The sequence below is a fragment of the Chaetodon trifascialis genome, chromosome 5 (assembly GCF_039877785.1).
Source record: "Chaetodon trifascialis isolate fChaTrf1 chromosome 5, fChaTrf1.hap1, whole genome shotgun sequence".
Lineage (NCBI taxonomy): Eukaryota > Metazoa > Chordata > Actinopteri > Chaetodontiformes > Chaetodontidae > Chaetodon > Chaetodon trifascialis.
The window spans coordinates 14,719,714-14,744,268 of record NC_092060.1 but is presented as its reverse complement, the minus strand read 5'-3'; the positions used below and the strand labels follow the sequence as shown (position 1 = coordinate 14,744,268).

Genomic DNA, 24,555 nt, shown 5'->3' with positions numbered 1-24,555 from the left:
ACAAACACGCAATCCCACACACTGTGACCAGCTGAAGTGAAGGTATACCGTCCGTAACAAGCGAACGTAGAAACATGTGATGCAGTTATTCCCTCTGTGTTTCTGCATGCTGGTTGGTGGTTGGAGTTGCGGCCGAGTGGATCCATGTTTTCCTGCGCTCACGTGTACCGGCTGCTCGGCTGCGCCCTTCAAGCTGTCACTAAAGCCGAGAGGAGAGCTTATTATGGGAGCTGGCCTATGTCAGAAGCAGCCAGCAGCGCGTCTCCTCCAGTCATCTCCAGCCATGGCTCCGAGTGAACGCTGTCTACTCCACCGGCAGAGCACAGAACCCAGAGCAAAGTGTTGGTGTTGAACCTTTCATGTAAGTAACGTGTTTTTATTGCCGTTTGTATTGTGCTCTCTCAAAGCGTCCAGGTTTCTGTAAACATGTTTACCTGGCGCCACAGGTGGTGTTTTTCTGTTCACTTCAACTCAGTTCAATTCAACCTGCAGCATGATGAGCTTTCCTTCATATGAACACACATTAGAAATGTAAATGAAAGTTCTAATGAAGGGCTATAGAAAGTATTTTAATAGAAGTAGCCTACAGCGCAGTTAATATTAATCCTGCTTGTAAAGTGTTGTGGCTGAAAGTCAGCAGAGTATCAAGCTTCAAAATATGTTGTAAATTATTATTTGTATGCTGGACCAACATATCTGTCAGGAGATTAAGCTCAATATTTACTGGTGGAGGCTGCCGCTGCCGCCATTAACAGGTTTGTTTAGTGAAAAGTGGAGATCCATAAGATCATACTTTCAAAGATGAGCTGGAGCCAATGACGACTCTTAAATTAGAGAGAGTCCTCAGTTATGAAAATGATTGCTGAGTGGATGACAGAGTTGATGAGGTAGAGGTTTGATGCTGGTGGTTCATGCATTTGTATTATATCAGCACACACTGAGGGAAAGATTGCTTCCACAGAAAGGAGGGAAGATCATGGGGAAAAGGCTTCAGCATCACTGTTCATTTTGTTTTTAACAGATGTTTTGAGGTGAGTTTGCCTTCAATATCCAGTTTAATTCAGCTTGATTTAGTATTCGACTACTTACTACTACTACTACTACTACTACTACTTATAGATACTTAAGTACGGGTTTCATCAGCAGTGGCAAGTTTTAAGCTGGGAAAAAGTAAGTTTTACTTTGAAGAGGACTCTTTGGAATATTTTTAAGATTATAGATTATGTTGTAGAAGCACATAAACAATGGGCTCCATTGTGACGCAGTGCACACAGTGAAAAAGCAATGCAATCAATTGAAGAGATAATATAACACGTTTCTGCAAAGGAGTGATGGTTTTTTAATTCAGTAAACAGCGGAAGAACAGGAGCAGCACTCTGCATTTTCACTGAAATTACTGTTAGTCTTAATTGTGTGATAAAAGGGGCAGTTTCAATTTTACGATTTGCCTTAAATCTATAAACAATTCCTAATGTCATGGTCCCACATTGCTTTCTGATTTGTTTCAGAATGAAACGAGGAAGGACGGGTCTCAAATCAAAGTGCCAGACCTTCCCCTCCCACGAGGAGAGGGCTAAGAGGCAGAAGCGGGGTTCGTCCAGCTTCGCCCTGACTCCACTGCAGGACTGGGGTAACCTGCCCCACCACATCGTCCTGCAGATCTTCCAGCATCTGTCCCTCGTAGACCGTGCCAGGGCCTCCTCTGTGTGCCGATGCTGGAATGACGTCTTTCACACCCCTGACTTGTGGAGGAGATTTGAGTTTGAGCTCAATCAGCCGGCTACGTCTTACCTGCGCTCCACTCACCCTGACCTCATTCAGCAGATCATCAAGAAGCACGCCCAGCACTTGCAGTACGTCAGCTTCAAGGTAAGAGCCTTCCCCTGCTGTTGCCTGTTTCTCCTCTTTCACCTCCTCCTCCTCCTCCTCCTCCTCCTCTTCCATTCTCACAACCCAGCTGTCTTAAAAACAATATGTGCGCTCCTTAATCCAAACCATCTGCTGCACAACTGTTTGTGACGCATCAGCTGTCTTAGCATTAGTGATCTTAACACATTAAGGCTGTGATTATTCTTAGACCTCCATCTTTCCATTCCTCATTTTTGTGTCTTCATTTTTTTTAAACCTAAATGGTGAATCACTGCTGGCAAATCAGGTGGACAGCTGCACAGAATCTGCAGAGGCGGCCTGTGACATTCTCTCCCAGCTGGTGAACTGTACCATTAAGACCCTGGGGCTGATTTCCACAGCACGGCCCAGCTTCATGGACGTGTCTCAGGTAAGAGGCTGCCTGTGCTTCATATGCACATCTCAACACTTTCACTCTCTGTCTTATTTGAGGCAAAGGTCTGCATCAGTCACATCATGTGTGCCATTTACACGTCAAACTGAAGACTGTAATCACCTCCTTCATCCCTCATATTGACTTGCTGTACCCCAATTTTACATTGGTGAAAATATATGTAATTTCTGCGCTTTTTGCAACAATTCAGCACATTTGTTTGTTGAAAATAAATTGTCTTGTAACATTTTTATTCGTTCAGGTTGAATCAGCATTGTTTGTCCCTCCTCAGGCCCACTTCGTGTCTGCACTGACAGTGGTGTTTGTCAACTCCAAGTCCCTATCCTCGATCAAGATTGATGATACGCCAGTGGACGACCCGTCCCTGAAGGTGCTGGTTGCCAACAACAGTGACACCCTCAAGCTGCTGAAGATGAGCAGCTGTCCTCATGTCTCCCCAGCAGGTCACTACACTCTTTTAAAAGACTGCTTTCATCAGTGAGCTCAGTAAAAAGTGGATGAGAAACTAGAAGAGAGAGAAAAGGAGAATGCTAACTAAATGGTCACTGTTGTAAATTCAACATCAGCATGCTAACATGCTTGTAATATCGTCACGCTGATGCTTAGAGGGTATGATGTTTATCATGTTCACTGTCTTAGTTTAGGGTGTTAGCATGCTGACATTTGCTAGTACCTGAATGTCATTATATCCAGATATTTGATCGTAAACCAAAGCGCTTGACATTTTTAACCTTGGGCTTGATGATGGCGCTGCATCAAGGTGAAAGGACAACCAATGTGATTACAGGATCTGTTCCCTTTCAGATGTTCTGACTTCTCTTCCTGTCTTCAGGTATCCTGTGTGTTGCAGACCAGTGCCATGGTCTCAGGGAGCTGGCGTTGAACTACCATCTCCTGAGTGACGAGCTCCTGCTTGCCCTGTCCTCTGAAAAACATGTCCACTTGGAGCACCTGCGCATTGACGTGGTGAGCGAAAATCCTGGCCAGACACACTTTCACACTATCAAAAGAAGCAGCTGGGAGGCTTTAGTCCGACACTCACCCAAGGTCAACATCGTCATGTACTTCTTCCTCTACGGGGAAGAGTTCGAGCCCTTCTTCCGTGAGGAGACTCCCGTCACCCACCTGTACTTTGGCCGGACGGTCAGCAAAGAGATGCTTGGCCGCATCGGACTGAACTGCCCTCGGCTGGTGGAGTTGGTGGTGTGTGCCAACGGCCTCGAGCCCCTGGATGAGGAGCTCATCCGTATTGCCGAACGCTGCAAAAACTTGACGGCCATCGGGCTCGGCGAGTGCGAAGTGACCTGCAGTGGCTTTGTTGAGTTCGTAAAGATGTGCGGGGGCAGGCTGACTCAGCTGTCAATCATGGAGGAGGTGTTGATCCCAGACAGCAGCTACAACATGGAGCAGATCCACAGTGAGGTGTCCAAGCACCTGGGCCGCATGTGGTTCCCTGATATGATGCCCACCTGGTAGGCTGGCATGAAGCCAGAATGGAGGTTAATGAAGTGCATGACTTCATGATGCTTTCATGAGAAAGCATCCTCTTTTGTGTGTCCACAGTTACACATTTTAGTGTTCAGCTGAAGCTTCAGTGTCAGACTGCAGTGTGATTTGTTCTGTTTGGTCAACAAGAAGGCAAGAGACAGATTCTCTGTCAGCAGTGTTCTTGGCAGCTTACTAGAAGTTAATTCCTAAAGCTTTTTGACTAATACTGAAAATGAAACCTAAAAGCATTGGCGTGTGGATTTCTGTCTGGCAACATTGTGAGCAGTCAGGCTACCTTTCATGCATAGATGTTGTGATGTGAGAGTTTTAGTGTAGTAAGTTCTTTCAGTCTGAATTTACAGTCATTCACTGTAACATTTTAACCATTGTGTGTAAAGGATGTGGATCTTGATTTTCTTGTTTACTTTTTCAGGGAAAATTCCACTTTTAATTGTTTTTACACTGTCATCAGTGTTTTTTGTTTACCAGGTCTTATTTTGAGGTGAAATGTTGTTCTTTACCTTATTTTTTGCCCATCTACTCCTGCTGAGTCAGTGATTTCCTACATTTCCCACGATACATTTAATATTTCATCCTAAACTACAGCATTTTAATTTGGGGCTTTAAATTGTCGAACTTCAATTAAAATATCTCAAAATTTTGTTTTTAATTTAAAAGCTTTAAATGGTATAACATATCAAACTTAGCTTTAGACATGGAAGTCATGTATACTGATTGTCCTCTGTCAGGTTTCTTTTTGCTTTATTTCATTGCTGAAATTGATTTTATTTATGTATTTTATGTTATTATTATTCATTGAAAGTAGCGTTTAAAGCTTATGTTCTATGTTTATAGTCTGAAATCTAAGTTGATGCAACAATAGTTATTTTAACCTATCAAACTCTGTTCTTGCTGCACTGGAGGTATCTCAATGTAATGTTTGTTATTATTGCCATCATTTGAATTTGTCCAGTAATCCTCAAGAATAAAACAGAATACAACCAAACAATAAAATGTAATACAACAGGCTAGACCTATAGTTACGTTCTTGTTGTCACAGGTTTTCAACTGATATATGCAAGGTTTGAAATAAAAAATATATGTATTATTTTATGATATTAGTTGAACAGCTATTTTAAGCTTTTTTATTATTTCAGACAGACTTTATTTTTTATTTTAGATGATCATCCCTGTTCAAATTGGAGCACTGGCTAAAAGATGAAAGTTTCCACACCTATATTACAGTGTGCAAAATAGAGGCCCTTGTGCCAAACATATGTGTGTGTGTGTGTGTATATACTGCATGTATGTATGTGTATATATGCATGTATATGTATATGTGTGTATATGTACAGTATACATACACAAATACACACACACATACATATATTTTAATGTGCAAATGCATTTTGTGGTGCATTGAAGACATGGGCTACAGTTTAGTGTTTAAAGCACAGTATCCAGTGCCACACTGTACCACATGATACAAAGATTTGCCTTGTGTTTCTTAATTTGTCAATTCAAGTATTTATCACATATGTTTACAAGGCCTTCATGTCTGTGCAGCGATGAAAGGCTTGCTCAGGTCTGGAGGAAGTCTGCTTCATTGCAACTGCTATTTCTTTTACTTCTGCTGCATTTATTCTCAATAAAAATATTTTTTACTTAACTTGCATGTTGCACATTCTTGAGACTATAGTACAATCAGGCCTCTGTCTGGGCTGTTAAAATGTCTGTTTTTGTGACTTTGTCCCATTTGACCTTTCTGCAGCTCTTTGTTCACAACACTAGAGAGCAGCAATGATCTAACTGGAAGCGGTAGGACCTTATATAAGCAGAGCTGCTACTGTAGAATGAAGTATGCCAATGAAAACTCAGCCCTTTTTACAAGTGGATTCGGCTTGTGCACACTCCATTTCCATAAAAAAAGCGTCAGACTTTGTAGCTTAGAAGCGTTTTCTTCTGATTCCTCTGAATTTACATTTCACACACACACACACACACACACACACACACACACACACACACACACACACACACACACACACACACACACACACACACACACACTTAGGGGAAATGCATTGTGATTGTTCTTCCATGTATTTCCACAGCAAATTTTACAGATGTAAAAAAATGCAGGACCAGCCTGCCGTTTTTTTTATACAGGCAAATTAAAAGAGAAATCTGTAAACTGCACACGTGTGTTTGCCTCAATGACAGGATGCATTGTGACTGCTTAGGGTATCTAGGTGAGAGGAATATATTAAACTAGCTAAGCATTTTGTTCTGGAAAAGTGCCACATTTTGAAGGGGTGGGTGGCATGACTAATTGGGTAACCACTGTGCTCTGAAAACCCATCAGGAAAGTAACAGGCTTATGTGTTCACTATAGCAGCTTGTTATGAGGAGAGTAGGGAGGAGAGGCCCTACATGCTTTTTGTCAAGCAGTTTATTACAAAATGAACTCATCACTCCAACCGATGCTTTGTCACAAGTCAGAGAGGAACAGTATTTCTCCCTGATTGCATTTATGTTCGACCATAACTCTCATAACATCTCATACTGGGATACATTCACTCATGAGCCAGTTCAGAATATTTACAAATTTCAGAATAAATAATCCCTCAAATTCCCACAAGTCTCTATTTTTTCATGCGTGTAGATACTGCTGATAGTTTTAAGAGATGACATTCAGGGTGAATTCATCCCGTGTGATATGAGAGGGAGACTGAGGATAAATGTCCGTCGGCGTCTCCAGGGTGGGAGAGGGTGGGGTGGACAGCCTGGAACGTTTGACCTGCCCTCCGCCCCTGAAGCTTCTCCACTCCTTGATCCACTGGCTCCTCGTGTAAGGGTCCATCCGGTCCAGATGCCTGGCTTGCACGAGCGGGGAGGGGGCGATAGAGTTCCTCAGCACGTGAAACATGTACCTGGGGGAGAAAGTGTGGTGGTGAGAAAGTAGGCCAGTGAAAAATATGCGGCCCTTTGATGTAAATCAGAGCATTCCCTCTAAATATCAGCAGTTTCAGACGCATCAGCAACCAGGAGGAAGACCGAACCGTGCCGCAGTCGTTCCTGAACCTCACAATTAACAATATTTAATTACTAATCAGCCTTGACGGTCTATGCACCATTACAACCTCACAATTACAAAGCAGTTAATGATCTGTGCAAGTCAAATAGATACCGCAAAATAAGAGATAAACAATATGATTATGAGGTTGACTGGGTTTAAACAGGGGTGGAAAGAGGACTAGAACAGTGGCTATGACCTTTTGGGCTTGTGACCCATAGAAATGGGCAATGTCCCTTTGTGATCTTCCATCACAGGGTATCTATGAGGAGGTGCGGAGCAGTGCTGGAAGAAACACTGAGATCTTTTAGTTAAAATAGCGATACCACAGTGTGGAGATATTCTGTTACAAGTAAAAACCATGTATTCAAAATTTTAAGTAAAGTACAAAAATATTAGCATCAAAATATACCTAAAGTATTAAAAATTAAAGCACTGATTATGCAGAATGTCCCATTTCAGAATAATATATTTTGTAAGACTGGATAGGTTTTATAGTAATTGATGCATCCATGTGTACTTCACTCTAATGTTGCAGCTGGTAAAGGTGGAGCTTATTTAAAGTATTTTACAGCTTTCTGCTGAATTGCTTGAGAATGTCCTCCTGCAGATCAATTCATTCGATGATTATATGTCGTGCTATTGATCCGAATCTGGAAAATAGCTAGTAAATAAAGTTATCAGATCAATATTTTTCAGTAAAAAAACTGAAGTGGAGCAGAAATATAAAAAGTAGAAAATGGAAATATTCAACTGAACTACAAGTACCTCAAGTTGTATTTGAAAAGTACTGTATTTGAGTAAATGTAGATATTTTTTCTCCACTGTTGAGGTGATTTTTCCTTCTCTATTTGTAGGATTTTTAGAAGTCTAGAGGAATGAAAGTAAATTAGAATAAAAAACAAAGTGTAATTTTCTCAAAAAAATGCTGCTGTTTCTTATTCCCTTAACCATATAAGGACCCCTTCGCTCCAGGAGAAACACTGGACTAGAATAACCTTCTCAAAAACCTGTCTTCTTTAAGAGAAATAAGAATACTTTTCTCTATTTGATGTCATAGTTAGTTGAATATCTTTGGGTTTGTCAAACCAAAAAACAGCACATCTGAAAACGTTACCTTGGTTTCTAGGAAATTGTGAAGGCCATCTTTTCTTTGGATTGAGTAAAATACTTCATTGCAGCTCTAGTTACATAAGAGCCAACGAGGCATTTGATGGTGATGGAAAAACAGTTTTAATTTAATTTAATTTAATGTGCAAATTATCAGCACAGCTGTATTTCTGCTCTTTAATTCTTGCGTTCCAAAGTACATATGTAATAGAAAAAAATTTCAAGTATATATTTGTTTCTGTTTTGAGTTTCTGCAGATGGCAATGTCAAAACTGTTGACCTTCTTTCTTTTTAAAAATAATTTAACTGTATATAAAACAGGAGATTAAAGAAGAGAGAAAATGAGTAAAATGAGAGGTAAGGCCATGTAACAGAGCAAGACGTGTGTCTCCAGTGGAATTACATAAAGTACATGAAATAGCTGCTCTGTAGCGATGACAGGTGCACATTATATTACTCTCCCCCTCCAGAGACAGGGAGGATAATGCTGATGGTACCTGGGCAGCAGAGCCACCACAGTAGTGATGATGCAGATAAGGTAGAACATGGGGTCGGCCATCTGGCTCTGAAGGATCCAGTACGGGTTGGATGGAGGGTTACAGGTGACACAGATGCCGCTGTAGACAAGCGTCACAATGAAGTACAGCACCACACTGCCTATAATGATCACCCAGTGAACCACCGTCTGCAAGACAGATACAGACAGCAGCAATTAGAAATATTGATAACAACCACGTTAATCAAAAAGGATTCAGATCATCACATTCTGCTTTATTTATGTTTTACACAGCATCGCAACTATTTTGGAATGTGTGCTGGAGAAACAGATATCCATCAGTTCAGCGCTCACCCAGGCTTTGATCTCTATTGACAGATGCAGCAGAATGGTAAATAATGAAATTGTGTTCAACGGAGTCCCAAAGGTAAAAACATCAATGTCTGAATCCTGGTAAGCCTGTGGGAGAAAACATTTTAGGAAGGCATTAGTAAAACAGTGAAGTAAGTGGTAAGTCAGAGGATGCACAGATACAACTTTGCACAATGTGTAATCAAAGGTGTTTGTCTTACAAAATATGGAATGAAGAAGCACACCAGACTCTGATAGAAGGCATCGAGCATGGAAAGCCAGAAAGTTGTAAACTTGTATTCCTAGACAAACACACACACATTTAAATACATAAAAATACACAAACTAATTAAAATAATCTGCACATTTTATTCAAGACCCAACTCTGTGGATGTAGCTGCTAACAGAGTTGCACTGTGGTTCGGGAGTGTCACTGACCCCTTTGCCCTGTCCGGTCCTGTATAGTTCAGGAACACCCAGCAGCATCTCTGCAGAAACGTCTTTGTCCATTATCCCAAACATGATGGGCGGTGCAGAGGTGAAGAAGAGGTTGAAGAAAATCAACAGCCAGTAGTCGATCATGGCAGTACCTGAGAAGCCGCAGAAGAACTGATACCAGAACAGCAGGTTCACGTAGGCCTGGGAGACACATCAAACTGTAGATGATTAGATGGAAAATACATGTAATATGTTCATTTAGAGAGCAGATACGAGACTCACCACATTCTTATAGAAGAAGTAAATGATCATGTTGGCCAGTCGAGTGTAGCACCAGTGTCCATGAACCAAAAGAAGTTTTTTTAGGTATCTGAAGTGAGAAATAGCGAAATCGCTCGCCATGACAGCCTGCAGACGATGAAGAGTTTTAGGCAGGGGGAATAGCAGAAGAAACAACAACATTTTGAATGCTAAAGACCTCAGTTCAGACCTGCATGCCCTCCTGACCAGATATCCCAATGCCGATATCAGCTGCTTGGATCATGTTGACATCATTTGCACCATCACCTAAAGCCAAGTGAATGAAAGTTTAATTACATTTACAGGTGAAAATGTCTTCGATTTCCAATATTTCATACACTTTCTCCATATAAAAAAAACCTCCTTTTTTTCGATTCCCTGAGACCTGAACTAACTCTAATGTCATTGTGATAGAACACCACGCATCCACAAATTTCCATCCAAAAGTCCTTGTAGAACCTTGTGAAGGAAGTAGGTGTCTCAGGAGGACATAAATGTGAAATGTGATCTAATGTCCAGTAATAAATTTCTCAGGAAGTTCAGTGACTCACAGCAGGATAAGATCAAGAACCTTATAAAACCTGAAAGAACCTGTATGACTAAAGGTAAAGATTTCCAAGATGACCGAGATTAACCTTTCTGTTTGCTTGCAACACTTTTTGCAATCTCTCACAAAACCCTAATTTCCCACACGATTCTTTACATCTTTCATCTCATAGCGGGACCCTGAAACTGAGGCAGCTAAATGGAATTCAGCCATTTTTAATCTTATCATTTACACCTCTGCTTTTCCAACTGCAGCATGTCAAAATGTCTGTTGTGGAAAACGCCTATTATATCCAAGAATTACAATCTGCAAACACCCACACAATTAATTCATTCATTTTTTGCTGGAATTTGGCCCAAAGTGTTTTGACATCATGCAAAAAAAATATGCATAGAAAATAAAGTTGTGCAGAATAAAATGACTCAGCATGGCCTCTCAGGGGCCCTCTATAATCTTAATCTAATAATCTCATATAATATCATTCTGTGTGGTAATTAAGATTGATGCCTTACAAAAACACCTGATTTCCTTCTCACATCAGAAGTCAGATTGGAATTATAGGAATAGCTCAACAAAAGCTCCTCACCGACAGCGAGGGTCATGACCTTGAGCTTCTCCCTGACCACCTTCACCACCCTGCTCTTCTGTAAGGGTGTGACTCTGCAGCAGAGCACAGAGCGGCAGTGCTTCGCCAGCTCCACAAAGCGGGCCTGCAGGTCCGACGACAGGACCATGGTGAGGGTGCGTCCGTCGATCACCAGAGAGATGTCCTGGGTCGTGTCCACATTGCGAGGGTCTTCGCTGTACCTCCTCACCTCCTCCAGTGTGCAGTCCAAGATGGACGTGCATGTGAGCTGGAAAACAACACCTGCTTATTTTGCTGATCACACTGTCAACATCATTTCTACGAAGCTTTCCAAAGTACAGCTGACACAGTAAGTTGCAGAAAGAAAAGAAGAGGGGCAACAATTTTTATGGTAAATTGTTTTTAAGTCGTTTTTCAATTAAAAATGGCAAACACATGCTGGTTCCAGCTCTTCAAATGTAAAATTATGATATGTGCTGGTGAAAGAACCATTACTCTGTTGAGTCATGTTCATGATGTCTGACTGTAAGCAATTTCGAGGCTCTGGTCCCATCAGACTCATCACTGTTGTGTGTAAATAACTCTAGCCTCTTAGCCAAAAGGGAAGCCGACATGATGAAAAAAAACTGGGTCACATCCTGTTATCATCTATCTAACGCTGGCCAAATTTCATTAGGTGTGGTAGGCTGATGACTGTGGGAATGCATCCCTCAGGTGGTCATCGAGTTACAGTGGTAAAAATAATTCATTACCAATACGCCTCCACTGTGGATCATGAGCGAAGGGGTATTTCCTCTGAGGGTTGAATATTAGACTGGTAATTAGATATGAAAGCAGCAGATATTGTATTGGGGTTATCTCACTGCATTCATCATCAATGGGTAGTCCCGTTTGAGCCAAGCACGGCAGTCCCTTTGTTCCAGAAAGCTCCCCATGTATCCGCAGGAGCCGACAGGTAATTTCATTCTATTTGAGGCCGGGGGTGATTAGACGTGGTCAGGTTGTTATGGAGGGCTCATTCCTGAGCTACCAGATCTTTAATGACCTCAGAGAAGAAGGGCCCACACATGACATCTTATCTCTCTCAGATGAAAACGTGAAGGTTTGACCTTTGGTTGAAATGTAAAAGTGGTCAAAAAGGTTTGGCCACTTAAATTGCAGGGAGACAAGCTCATTGGTAAAAACCTGCTGATCTTGCTGCTGGAAAACACATGACTTGTCCTGAATGATCATAAAAAAACTCAATGCTGCCCTCTGAAACATGCTGTATGTGGTCTGTGAAATCTAAATTACACCTCGCCTTAATCTGTTTCCCCGTGCGTGAAACATCCCATTTTAACTCCATGATTTTTAGATTGTTTTCAAAAATCTTGCAAAACTGTTTGAGAACTACCCCTAAACACATCTGAGGCTTAAAACAGATAAAAAATCACCAAGAGATTAGAGTCAGATGAGAAGATACCGCCAGTGTCCAATTAGTTGGCTCACATAACGACTGGTTACAGCTAACCTGGCTCTATCTAAAGGTAACAAACTCCACCTTCAAGCACCTGTAAAGCTCCTGCATTTATTGTATTGCATCTGTAAAGTCTGTACAATTTGTGTAAAAATGTTAATATGCCATTTAAGAGGGAGTTATGTGGTTTCTTGGACTAATAAATTCTTGGATTCTCTTATTGCCTGGTAACTGCTGGTGGGCTGATGTTGCTACTCACGGACAGTTTAGCTGTTTCCTCTGGTTTCCAGTCTCAATGCCGACCTGATCCAGCTGGATGCTGGCTCGAGCTACATATTTACTTGACAGACCTGACAGTGGTGTCAGTCTTCTCATCTCACTCATCTCATTCTCATCTAAGTACATCAACATTTTCATCTCAGGTTTAATTTGCCAAAACAAATTCAAATTTCGGTCTGAGAGATGAGTCAGAGATGTACAACCATTTATCGTTTCGCATAAGCACTGAAGGAAAGCAGCTCTGAGTCAAACAGCCAACCTTCAGTGAGGCTGGCAGCGGCCTCCTCACCTTGTTATTGCAGCTCATGTTAATAACCAGGTCTTCCTCTTCCAGTAGCCTGCAGGCATAGCCAATGTTGACAGCTGTCTCTGGCTTGTCACCAGTCAGCACCCACACCTGGATCCCTGCCTCCCGCAGTGCCACGATGGTGTCTGGGACACCCTCCTGCAGACGGTCCTCAATGCCTGTTGCCCCTGCAGGAGGACACATATCCACAGTCAGGCATGATTCACACATGGAGCTTATCATACATTATGTTTTTCAAGTGTTTGTGAATAATGATAATACCAAGCAGGGAGAGGTTTGTCTCTAGCTGCACAGCAGTGTCCATAACAAGCTCTTCTCTGTTGTCTATAGCAGCTAGAGCTCGCTGTCTGTTCACTGACCAGCTTTCATATGCCTTGACACTCACAACCTGCAGCACAGGCAGAAGAAAGATGAAGCAGAGCTCATCTATTATAAGAAAATGATGCTCTAAATCAATATATCTGATGATGCACCTTCTTTGCAAAGCAAAGTGTACGCAGCCCATCTTTAGCATAGCAGTCGAGGTGATGCTGAGTATCTGCTGCTATTTTCTTCTGATTCCCACAGCGATGTTCTGGGCATAATATGACAGACATGTTCATACAGTTTCATTTTCAATGATCAGATGACCAGCGGTATCTCACGAGTGGCTTATAAATGTAAATAAATCTGCAATAAGAGTATCCAAATACACTTTCACCTGCACATACCTGCGTATGGTGTACCAAGGAGCTCCATGATAGTGTAGTCTGCACCTTTAGTGTACAGCACATACTCTTTGGTGATTGGGTGTCGCACCAAAATAGACATTCTCTTCCTGGTGGAGTCGAAGGTCAAGGTGTCCAGCACCTCAAACACCAGGTCCTCCCCAGATGGGAGCCTCACCGTCACACTGTCAGGGGTGCGCGCCAGCAGAGTGAAGCCATACGCCTTGGCTGCATACACCAGGGCTGCCTCATCTGGACTCTCTGCCTCATAGCTCAGATTATTTGAGGCTGTTGCAGGCTGGTTGCACTGGGTTGGAGCGTACAGCGAACATGTTTGGAGCCCACTGCTGCCTCCAGACCCCTCCATTTTTACAGGGGGGTTAAAATGGTCCTCCTCTTTCACTGAATCCTCTGAGACAGTACGATTTCTGTTGGGCTTGTGCTGCCAGGAGGTGAAAATACGGCAGAGAGAGCCAGACTTTTTCGTCAGGTCGGACAAAGTATCCAGTGGGTTACTTGTCTGATGGGACCGCGACAACCCACTCAGCTGAAAAAAATGAAGCAAAGACAACACAAATTTGCTTGTGATATAATGTTTTTATGTCGACATTTTGCCCAAACACCCATATGGTGAGAACACAGAAAACTCTGAAAACCTTGTCATCCATTTCCACTCTGTTTCTTTTTGTGCTTTCGCCTTTAATTACAAACTCAAGGGAAAACCCGCATATTTCTCCCATCTGCCAGACCTCGGAACAGCACAGTCAAGAGCAGCGAGTACTAAAATTAATAAAGGCAACCCTGGCTGCCCCTGCAAATCTCCCTTTACTATGTGGCTAATTTAGAGAGGACTCAGAATCTTTACAACTGGGGCTTTAAAGATGAAAGAAAATTAGCACTGACCACTGATGCAAGCACAGGAACTTAAAGCTAAACAATTGAAGAAAACCTTTGAAATTAAGCAAAAATTTTGAGGTTAATAAGGGGAATTCTATTGTTGTTTATGTCACTGATTAAATTATAGAGATGTTGCGGCAGTATTGCAGCCAAATAACTGGACACTGGGTTTATAGATGTGTAGAAATCAGAGAATAATGGATAAGATAATCAATAGATTCTGCACAATGTTTTCTAGATCAAAAGTTGGCCAGTTTCTCTTTAAGTTTGCACACTGGGAGTTTTAAGAGAACAAATCCAGCGCGCATCTTTCCTCTCCTGACAGTGGCCTCCATCTCTCATCCACACTCGCAGCAAACGGAGCACTCACCCTCTGTCTCTGAGCTGTTGCCATGGAAACCACCACCGTGTTGCAAATGGCGAGAGCCAGAAAAAAGTCCAGGTAAGGATCTGTCTTCCGGCTGCCGCCGCCGCCGCCGCTGCTGCTGCTGCTCTCTGCCCTGCTAATCTGCTGAAGCAGCTTCCTGTCTGGAATCACCTCAGTTTCCTGTTGGAGTAAAAGTTAATCAGTTTTTTAATTAAAAGCTCATTTTGATAAACTGTTTCTTGCTTACTCCCGGCTTTGACTGATTTGAAATGGCAGGGCTGGAAAAAAGTTTTTAGCTTTTAACCTTTTCATCCAATTTTCTTTGCCCGTGTGCGGGGAGAGAGGACAGGAAGTACAAAAGGTAAGGAGCAAGTTTCCATTCATACAAATATTCTGCTCTGTTAGAGACACAGCATGAGGAAAGACAAGGATGTCCTCTGTGCCGCCTTGCTGGAACAAACACAAGACTTTCTCTGTCTCAGCCTGTATCTCCAGGACTCTGCTCTTTGCCACGTGGACAAAAATAGACACTACTGTACATCAAGACGACTATGACTAATCTATAGTGCACGTTTACAGTTTCTGTGACATCCGTGGTCTGCGCCAAGTGACGCCCAGCATGACCATATGTCCCGTCACAGACACAGGGGCAACACTGAGCCAAAATGGATGTGCTCATCACTGACACCTAGCAGCTCGGCCATCTGCATCAGGGACTGGGACCATGAGGCCTTTTGACACAAGGATGGAGGAGATTTGGGTAAACAAATGTCATTTTGAGGTCTTCTGAGTGTGTCTGTAGACATGGAACATATTTTAAAAAAGGACATCCTTTTATGAATGCTGTCGTGGACCAAAAGATCAAATTTCTCAATCTTAGAAACATACACGACATATAACCAATTAGACAACAAATATAATGGAAAGATTCCATTCGCTCCGATAAAATCAGAATTAGATCCATTTTGTTCACTCATACAATAATGACAAGAGCTGAATATGCCAAATTATTGCTATCATTTTTATCATAATAATCTCGTCAGCCCTGTAATAGAAGCAAGCAAGAACAAGATAACTAGTGTCATAAATGAGTGGATAGATAAAGCTTACATTTCCATACTGATAAATACATTTTTATAAATGTTTTTATGGCTAACATCATCAGAAACTCACTAAGGACATTATCATTCATTTCTCTTTACGTTAGTAGTGGTAAGACACGATGTCTTAATAGCCGTCCCATCTGGGTTTGGTTGCAGGACAGTTCACACTGTAGAAATGCAGCCATGTTTGATTTTGGGACATTTATTATGACTGCAAGGACACTTGTTAATCAAGAAGTATGAGTCTAATTTGTGGATCTCTCCAGGTGGCCTTCAGGGAACTACCTGACTTCACCTCCTGCATGAGTAAGAACTGAAACACCGATGACCATTTTCCCCAAGGTGGCTTCCTGTGACCCTGCCTCGACCGCATTATAATACCAAGACAGGCAAAACCCACAACCCCACCTGACTCTGAATTAAATATCTGCCTTTTCTCCCTGCCTGAGCGACCATCTTACCAGCGGACTGCTGAAGGCCACATCGCTCTGGGCATTTCCTGTGACCTTGCTCTTGGGCCGGCTGCGATGTTGCGTGTCCTCAAGGTTGTTGTCCTCAGTGTCCAGGGACCATCCAGTATTTTGGGGTCGTGGCGGCTGGTTGTAGATGACGTCCTCCTCTGACTCTGGTTCTTCAAGGACAGCTAGGCGGATGGCTGCAAATCCCAAAAACCATATTGATATCTAGACTATGTGATGTATATTACATGTACTATATATTGAACTGTTTCACACACAGAGTAGAATCAAAACATATCATCTGAGAAAGGCTACAGACAGGTGAGCGGTCCTGTAAGACCCTAGGTGATGTAACTATTCTTTGACTGTTACAGGATAGAAAACATATAGTTTTGCTGGGGGAGAGGCCTTGTTGTTAGCTTAGTAATATCAACTTTACTGTGACCTAAATGTAAGACATCATGCTGCATGCTTACATTAACATGTTCACTTCCATCTGATGACAGTAACATGCTTCCAGCTAACATGCCAGTGTTGGTATGTCAGTAGTATGCTAATATCTCTTGCAAAGTGCTGTGTGTCAGCATACATGTAGTTCCGTAATAGTAAAGTTTCCCAGGCATATCCAGCGATGAACTGAAGAATTTGAAGTGATAAACCATCAAACAGACACAAACTTGTTCCAAGAACTAATTTGCTCTGAAGCCGGCTGAAGGGGGACTGACGTGCTTTCTCAAGTGTTATTAAATACATATGAGGCTAACTGTGAAACGCAGTAAAATGTGCTGCTCATTTTGATTAAATAGAAATACACAATGTGAAGGATTACCATTCTCTTTGTGTGGGTACTCAGTGCCCATGATGGAGCATCTGCGAAACACCATCTTGTTCTCTGTGAGGGTGCCAGTCTTGTCTGAGAAGATGTATTCAATCTGACCCAGGTCCTCCGTGATGTTCAGGGCCTTACACTGCATACGACTGTCCGTCTCCTCATCGTACAGATCGATGTCATTAGTGATGAAGAAGATCTGCCCAATCTTCACCAACTCGATGGACACGTAGAGGGCGATGGGAATCAGGATCTGAAGGAGGGGAGAGAAAACAGGAACAAAGAGAAGAGAGACAGAAGAGAGCAAGAAAGACAAGAAAGACATGGAAGTGATGGACAAGAGGTGGTTGATGATTTGATGATTTTAGGATATTAAGAAAGACACAATAAATGCTCTCTTTCATGCACAGTCAGACTCCTCCACCTGCAGCAGGATGATCATGGTGAAGAACATGTAGAAGCCAGACAGACTGGGACTGTCCAGGTGACCGGTGCTGTCTGGGACCAGGTAAGGGGGCACACCAGGCAGCGCCTGCAGCCATAAGAAGTGACCTGCATGTGTGGGGACAGGGGCATTAATCACACTGACTGTCGCGCAGGGAGGAAAGCTATTTTTGGCACCACACCTTCCGCTGTCTCCTCTCTCTTCTTCTGGTATGTGTTTGGGCCTGTGGCCAAATTTTTTTTATTGGAAATTAAACGTCGCCTCATAAATGTAAAAGCATTAATCATGAGTCAGTCTATGCTGTGATTTTATAGTTAAGTTACGTAATTCATCACTGACCTACTGCTCCGACGAGACACATGGCGAAGAGGAGAATGACGCAGAAGATGACGTCTGTGTTCAGCTTCCGCTCTAGTTTGCTGCGCTTGTATCTCGGTCCATTGTTGTTGAGCATGGACTTGGTTTCATGGCCTTGAAGATGGGATGAGAATGTGTTGAGTCAGTTACCAACAGACAGTCCATATGGTCAGCGAACAAGTTTCTTAAAATCTTAAAACATGTGCTTCAGTGAATGCAAGGACAAAAAGAAGGCCGTAGCACATACACACATTATAAACGTGTTTTAAGTTAAGTTTTACTTGATGAATTACCATGAAATTCTGTACAGATATTTGTGATCCCCAGAGGTTGAATCCCACTGACTATGATGGTCATCTGACTTTCCCTCTAACAACACCAACAGGCTATCGTGTGAAATATCTCAACATCTACACAAAATGTTGTACAGACATTCACGGATCCCAGATGGTGTCTCACTGTATTTAATTTACATGTATTTGATTATATTCAAAGCTTTAATTTGTCCATATAAAATATAAAAAACAAAAAATCACATTAAAAATAAAGGAATGTAGTGCTGTTCACCATAATTACACATGTGGCAGCAGTTCATAATGTAGGTATACAAATACACATAAAGTGAAACAGAACAATTATTTGATTAAACATGCAAAAATACTGACATTTTTGTCTCAATTTGGACTCAGAGCCATTTTTACAGTCCTGGCTATGGCCCTGGACAACAAAAGCACTAAGAGCTTAAGGTCAAAACAGTGAAGCAGCTGAGCAAATAGAGCATATACCTGCATACACCACAAAGCCAACAGCGTGGTCCGTGTTTCTCACTGTGCAGCCTCGCAGCAGCAGACTCTCGATCCCAGCGCCCACCTTCTCCTTATCAGGTTTCTCTCTGTGGCAGGAGAAAGCGAGAAACCTCCTTTGTACTGTCAGATCTTGTTAGATATTCATTACTGCTCATACATTCCCCATTAGCAATTCTGCTGCTTTATGACCATAGCTGGACAGCATGGGTAGACCAGCAGTAAGAGCTGTGGTGCCTGAGGAAATCGATTATAGTCTATTACAGCCCCAATAACGCCTCTGGTGGCATCAGAAAGTGGGTTGGAATTAGTTTTGCTCGGCTGCTCTGAGAGGCTCAAAGAAACTGTCCATGTGATCTGTGCGTTTGATACTCACACATAACACTTGAAATGATTCAGATTGTTGTTGGGTCTTTCACACACCACGAGGCTGTTGAAGCTCTCAGGTTCAAACTCAGGATCCTGGGAAATGAGAGGAGGTATCATGTCACTACAGTATGAATGGAAACTTTTTAAATGTAGCTTAACCTCCATTATTACATGCATGAAAGACAACTGCACTCCCAAAATACGCATTTAGGCTACAGAATGTAATCCAACAGGTATGTGTTTTCTGCCTGTCATTACTGACTTCAATGCATTATAATTACATATCCTAACAACAGCAGACTTCCAGTAAGTACTGTCAAGAGATGTCACAGTTGTTCTTTTGATGTGTGCTCAATGTCACTGTCAAGGAGAAGGAGGACAGTGAGGCAGCACAGGAGGAGGAAGACGTAGACGAAGTATAAACGCAGGAGAGAAATGAAACCCAGAAGCAGTAGGTAGCGTATTCCTCACCGAGATGCAGAGGCCAGACATCGCCCTCCTCTGCTTCAGGTTGGTCTCTCCGTCCAGGTTGGCCGTCTCTATGTGACACACACCATTGGGGTCCGTCGTGTGCAGGAGCAGGAGGTCTGCAGGGACGATCTCATTGCAGACCACCTTCATAAAATCTCCCACTCGCACATCCTTCCAGCGCCTCTCCACAAACTGTTTCTCTTTCCTGAAATCAGACAGGTTAGATACCAACAGTCATTACACATGGTTTTCATAAAGAGACACAAGTCCCCGGCTGGCTTTTCTATTGATTTATGGCACATTTATTAATCGCAATATTGGTATAGTGGTCATATTTTGTCGATGTTTATGCAATCAAATGAAGTATTGAATCACTCCTTATGGGTAAAAAAAATCACGGCAGCTGCTTAAGTTAGGGAATAAACAACACCACCAAATGAAAGATCAATGCTGTTGTTTTTGGAGAGCAGCCCAGATGTGTGTTGTGTGTTTTACAATAAGGAAACTTTTAGAGGAGAGGTTTAGAGGAAGTCACACTGTACGAGCTGAGGCTGTTCCTTGGGTATGAGGCTTCCCAGAGAGCCGCATGCTTTATGGTTTTAACCTGCATGTCAAGCTGGCTAACCACCAATGACAAAGAGCTGCAGGTATGCTGCCCTGCATGTAGGACCTGATCGGGTGGCTGCCACTTAACACCACACCTCACCCAAAACAAAGCCAGGAGGGGGGGGATCATGTATTTTTAGGATGTTCTATTTAGATTATACTTAACACATTGTGTAAACATTGTCCCCTGTCAGGCAAGCTTCACGTACGCGTTCTCTATGTCTGCGTCAGGCTGCCTAATGAGTGTTCCAGTTATGGGAGGTCAATTTCTCAAAGTTGTGTTGTGTGTTCTCACATTGCTTGGAGGATATTGCATCCAAGTCATGACCTGAAGATTTTAAAAAGTATGTCAGTGCTTCCACGCTGTTGTGAAAAAATGGTTCAACAACATTTTTGGAAATGCGGATTTGGTTTCTTGCCTAAGAGATACAAAATGAATTTTAGCACTCTCATGCCTGTACAGTCAACATGAACCTAAAGTCAGAGGTTTGACTGGAAATGAGAAAAAGATAGGCTTGTTCTGTCAAATGGTAGCAAAATCCACATTAATAAATCTTAATCAACACAAAAACTGAGTTCTAACATTACATGAGGTTGAGGTGCTGGACATTTTCTTTCCCATGAACGGTAATTTTGTTGGATGGCTAGCTGTTTCCCCTATTTTCTGTCTTTATGCTAAGCTAACCATTCTGAAAGAAAATGACAGCAGATAACCTTTAGTTTGACAGTAGGCGTGATATGAATCACACTCATACTACATATGGATGAAACAAACTCTTAAAACAACAGACAGGAACAGCCGATGAGGCGTGGTGACTGGTTTCAGTGACAATAAAACCAGACGCGTTAAATGGTATAATAACACGAGCTTGGCGTTTCTTCAATCAGCATGATTAATGGCTGTTGTGTTTCATGTATGGTACGTCTGAGTGCAGGTGAATTGAGATGAGACAGTTAAGATGACCCCGAAGACAAGGCAGACTCAGACACACATTTCACACCAAAGTGAAAACAACAGGTGGGTGAAGGGTGATGGAAAATAAAGGCGTGCTTCTTGAAAGCTGTCATGAATTAATGTTAAATCCCTCTCATCTGACTGCATTCCATGTGGGTCCTTACATGCACTCACTGCAAGGATGAATGGCAGCTCACCTAGATAGAGAAAAAGAGGAAGTCTGTGGGAGCCGAAAATTTATTCTTGAGCTTCTTCTGGAAAGATTTGTATACTTGAAAGAAATCCCAGGCAATCGATGCTGTTCTAATCTTTACAAGCCCAAAATGGAGCTTCAGCATCCCCACCCAGCGAGCCATGAGAGACCCACAAGAACCCGCTCGCCATGATTCATCTGTTGTTTATCTGATTGCATGAGGCAGAGACGACTAGTGTCTGCTAACAGGCCCAGAGGGACCGGTGTGTTCTCAGAAGTGTCCGAAATGCTGCATCTGGAGTCTGCACTTAGGCCACCTGGACCCTATCACCACACATACGCGTACAAACACAGACGCACACATGATGCAGGCTTTCCGCCAGCTGAGGCTGCACTTCTTCTTCTTCTTCTTCTTCTTCTTGTGAAATTTGAAAACAAGCAACTGCTGGTTAGTGGGAAAAAAAAACCCTTCCAGAGGTTGAATCTGTGAGGATTCATCACTAGAGGTGCCTCCAGTCTCGCATCACATCCAGAGGAAATCCACATCCCCTCCCCCTCCTCCACCCCCTACTCACAATCACAGCAGTGAAAGGGTTGAAAATGACAGTGTTTATCCTCCTTTGTGAATTATTCATGTTTCATCAGTAATTTAAAAATAGATAACCGCTAACCTTACTGTCTTTGCTGACGCAATACCCAGATGAGGATTTCATCAAGTGTGCACAATGCGATGGTGAGAGATATTGTTGTGAGGCTCTTCAAAAAAGGAATAATCTCCCACACATTTTCTATTTCTAAATCAAAAATTCTCACGGGGTGCTGAAACGCAGAGGAGGTACAACACACACACACACACACACACACACACACACACACACACACACACACACACACACACACACACACACACACACACACACACACACACAGAGACAGCGACATGCTGTTTGATAAGAATGATAAACACAGATGTGGAAGTGATGCTAATGCACCATGAGTGTTTCCACTTGCCACATCATGCATGAACTGTCCTGTGTCTGCATTCAGAGCATGATTGTCTTTGAGTCATTTACCTGCTGTAGATGAAGCATGGCGTGTTGTTTAGCTTCCTGTCCGACTGGTACCTCCTGAAGTCCTCCCAGGCGTCCTTCAGGGCCGTCAGAGACAGGATAACGCAGATGGGGATAAGAGCTACCTCGGGCTGGAAGGCATTCACCACAGGGACAAAGTTCAGAATAGCCAGGCCCACAAAGTAGATGTTGGCCAAACGGTGAAACTGCTCAAAGAGGTTCATGGGGATGAAGAGGAGGAGGGTGTATTTGGTGGTCTTGATGGCATTGCCAGGGAAGTAGCGGTTGGGTTGTTTCCCCTTCTCCACGCCCTCATACGGCAGATTGGACACCAAGTTGCGGAGGTCCTTCTCCCGTGCCCTCTGAGCGCTCAGAGCCTCCCTCACCAGAGCCAGGGGGCTTCTCCACGTCATGGCTGCTCTGTCTGTTTTTCTTTTCCTCTTGTCACCAACTTTTCCTTCCCATCCCCTCAATACTTACAGCTCTGATGAGTTAAAGAGAGTCTCCTCTGGGACATCCTCTGCTTGAAGGTGTGTGAGCGTGTGTGGGGCCTAAAACAAGTGACAGCACACCCAGTCTTCCTCTGAGTCCGCCCCTTGCATTGACAGGTGTGTTCTCATTCCTTGCACTGGAGAGTGGAGAAATACAGTGGCAGAAATTTAGGTGTGATTGCTGCAGTGACTCAGCTGGTTTTAATTTGCTGCCAATAATCTCATTTCAGCAGAATCCTTCAACCAGCGGCATGTTTCCTGCAGACCTTCATTAATGCATACTTTACATATTGATATTGTGCTTGAAAATAAAACTCTTTTTACAAAAATTTACAAAAACAAACTAATGCATTAAGACAAACCCCTCAAATGAGCTGACAATCTAATATTTGCAGAGCAGAAAGTTGGTGCAGTGGGTCATAAGAAGATTTGAACTGACAACACAACATCAAGCAGAGTGCAACGACTGCTCGGGGCAAACATACAGTATATGAAGAGTCTGCAGCGTGTGAATGAACACAGCAGAGGGAACCTACACACCCCATTCAGGAGTATACAAATGGAGAATACAGTCCACAATGCTTAGACACTGACAGCCTCTTTGCTGTTCTTAATAAAATGTAAGATAGTAATTAGCATGATTCTGTACTGGCACATGTAATGGTCTGCTCACTTTCCCCTCATCCACTGAGAGGTCACAGGTCAGCTACGGAGGCCTGAAAGCTGGGCTTGAAAGATTTCTATCCCAAACACTCAAGCAGAGCAGAAGCTTGTATTGAATCATGTTGATTATACAGAATTAGGTGAATCTACTTACATGTATGTATGAGACTATTACGTATGAAGGACTACAACAAAGCAGCTCCTTGCACAGATGGCATGCGTGTAGGATGCCTTCCACTTCCTCATGTTGACATATGTTGTCCTCTCCAGAGAAGGCTGCAGAACCTGTTTAGATTTGCACCAGATCACTAATTTATTGTGACACAGTTATAGCTGTAGTAATGAAACTATAGGCACCTGGTTAGTATTTGCCACACGGCATATACTGGAATTATAGGGGAACTGCCCACAAATGGAGATAGATGGGCTTTCATTGTCTTTGACATTGATTTATCACCAATCAGAGTATTTAAATGATTCCCTGTTTTTGCCTTGAACAGCTGACACAGGCAGGTTCATCTCTCCCGGGTAGCTCAGCATGTTTTTTTCCATCCCAAGACAAGTACAGCAGGGAAGTGGCGTGACGCGAGTGTGCCAGACTCACCCTCTCACCCATCCCAGTCAGCTCTGGCTGGCTTTGGTTTGGCTGGCACAACGATTGCACAGTGGCGCAGCTGTGAGTCCACACACACACATAGAAACAAAACACACTCTTGGACACGTAACACACACACACACACACACAGACACACACACACACACACACACACACACACACACACACACACACACGCACACACACACACACACACACACACACACACACACACACACACACCCAGACATGATTCCACAGAGCAGAGGTCTGTGCATACCTAATTACTCCAGTGACATGGAAACACTACAAAGTAGAAAGCATCTGCCTTTTCGCCCCTCTCTTACATGTCAACACTAATGCCCTTTTTGAAAAGAGGGAAAGAGGGAGAGAGAGGGCAAATTTAGCACAAACCATCTGTCTACTGTAGTGAGATAATA

At 42.8% G+C, this 24,555-nt stretch overlaps 2 protein-coding genes across 2 annotated transcripts; one reads left to right on the top strand and one right to left on the bottom strand.

Moving 5' to 3' along the window:
* Nucleotides 1-238: 238 nt before the first annotated feature.
* fbxl3l (F-box and leucine-rich repeat protein 3, like) lies at nt 239-3,815 on the top strand. Its single transcript, XM_070962696.1, has 5 exons — nt 239-361; nt 1,509-1,869; nt 2,156-2,278; nt 2,574-2,745; nt 3,135-3,815. Exons 2-5 carry the CDS (start codon nt 1,510-1,512, stop codon nt 3,776-3,778), a joined length of 1,299 nt encoding a protein of 432 aa, XP_070818797.1. The 5' UTR covers nt 239-361; nt 1,509; the 3' UTR covers nt 3,779-3,815.
* Nucleotides 3,816-5,941: 2,126 nt separating this feature from the next.
* Nucleotides 5,942-22,885, bottom strand: atp10b (ATPase phospholipid transporting 10B). The gene is made up of 21 exons (XM_070963012.1): nt 22,370-22,885; nt 19,543-19,747; nt 19,079-19,164; nt 18,685-18,791; nt 17,882-18,013; nt 17,522-17,649; nt 17,098-17,350; nt 16,272-16,465; nt 14,711-14,887; nt 13,447-13,990; nt 13,210-13,310; nt 12,998-13,124; nt 12,719-12,903; nt 10,695-10,962; nt 9,752-9,828; nt 9,544-9,669; nt 9,262-9,462; nt 9,045-9,125; nt 8,827-8,931; nt 8,474-8,661; nt 5,942-6,723 (listed from the first exon to the last, which is right to left on the bottom strand). The coding sequence occupies exons 1-21, from the start codon at nt 22,777-22,779 to the stop codon at nt 6,471-6,473; spliced, it is 3,948 nt and encodes a 1,315-aa protein (XP_070819113.1). The 5' UTR covers nt 22,780-22,885; the 3' UTR covers nt 5,942-6,470.
* Between the last annotated feature and the right edge of the window lie 1,670 nt (nt 22,886-24,555).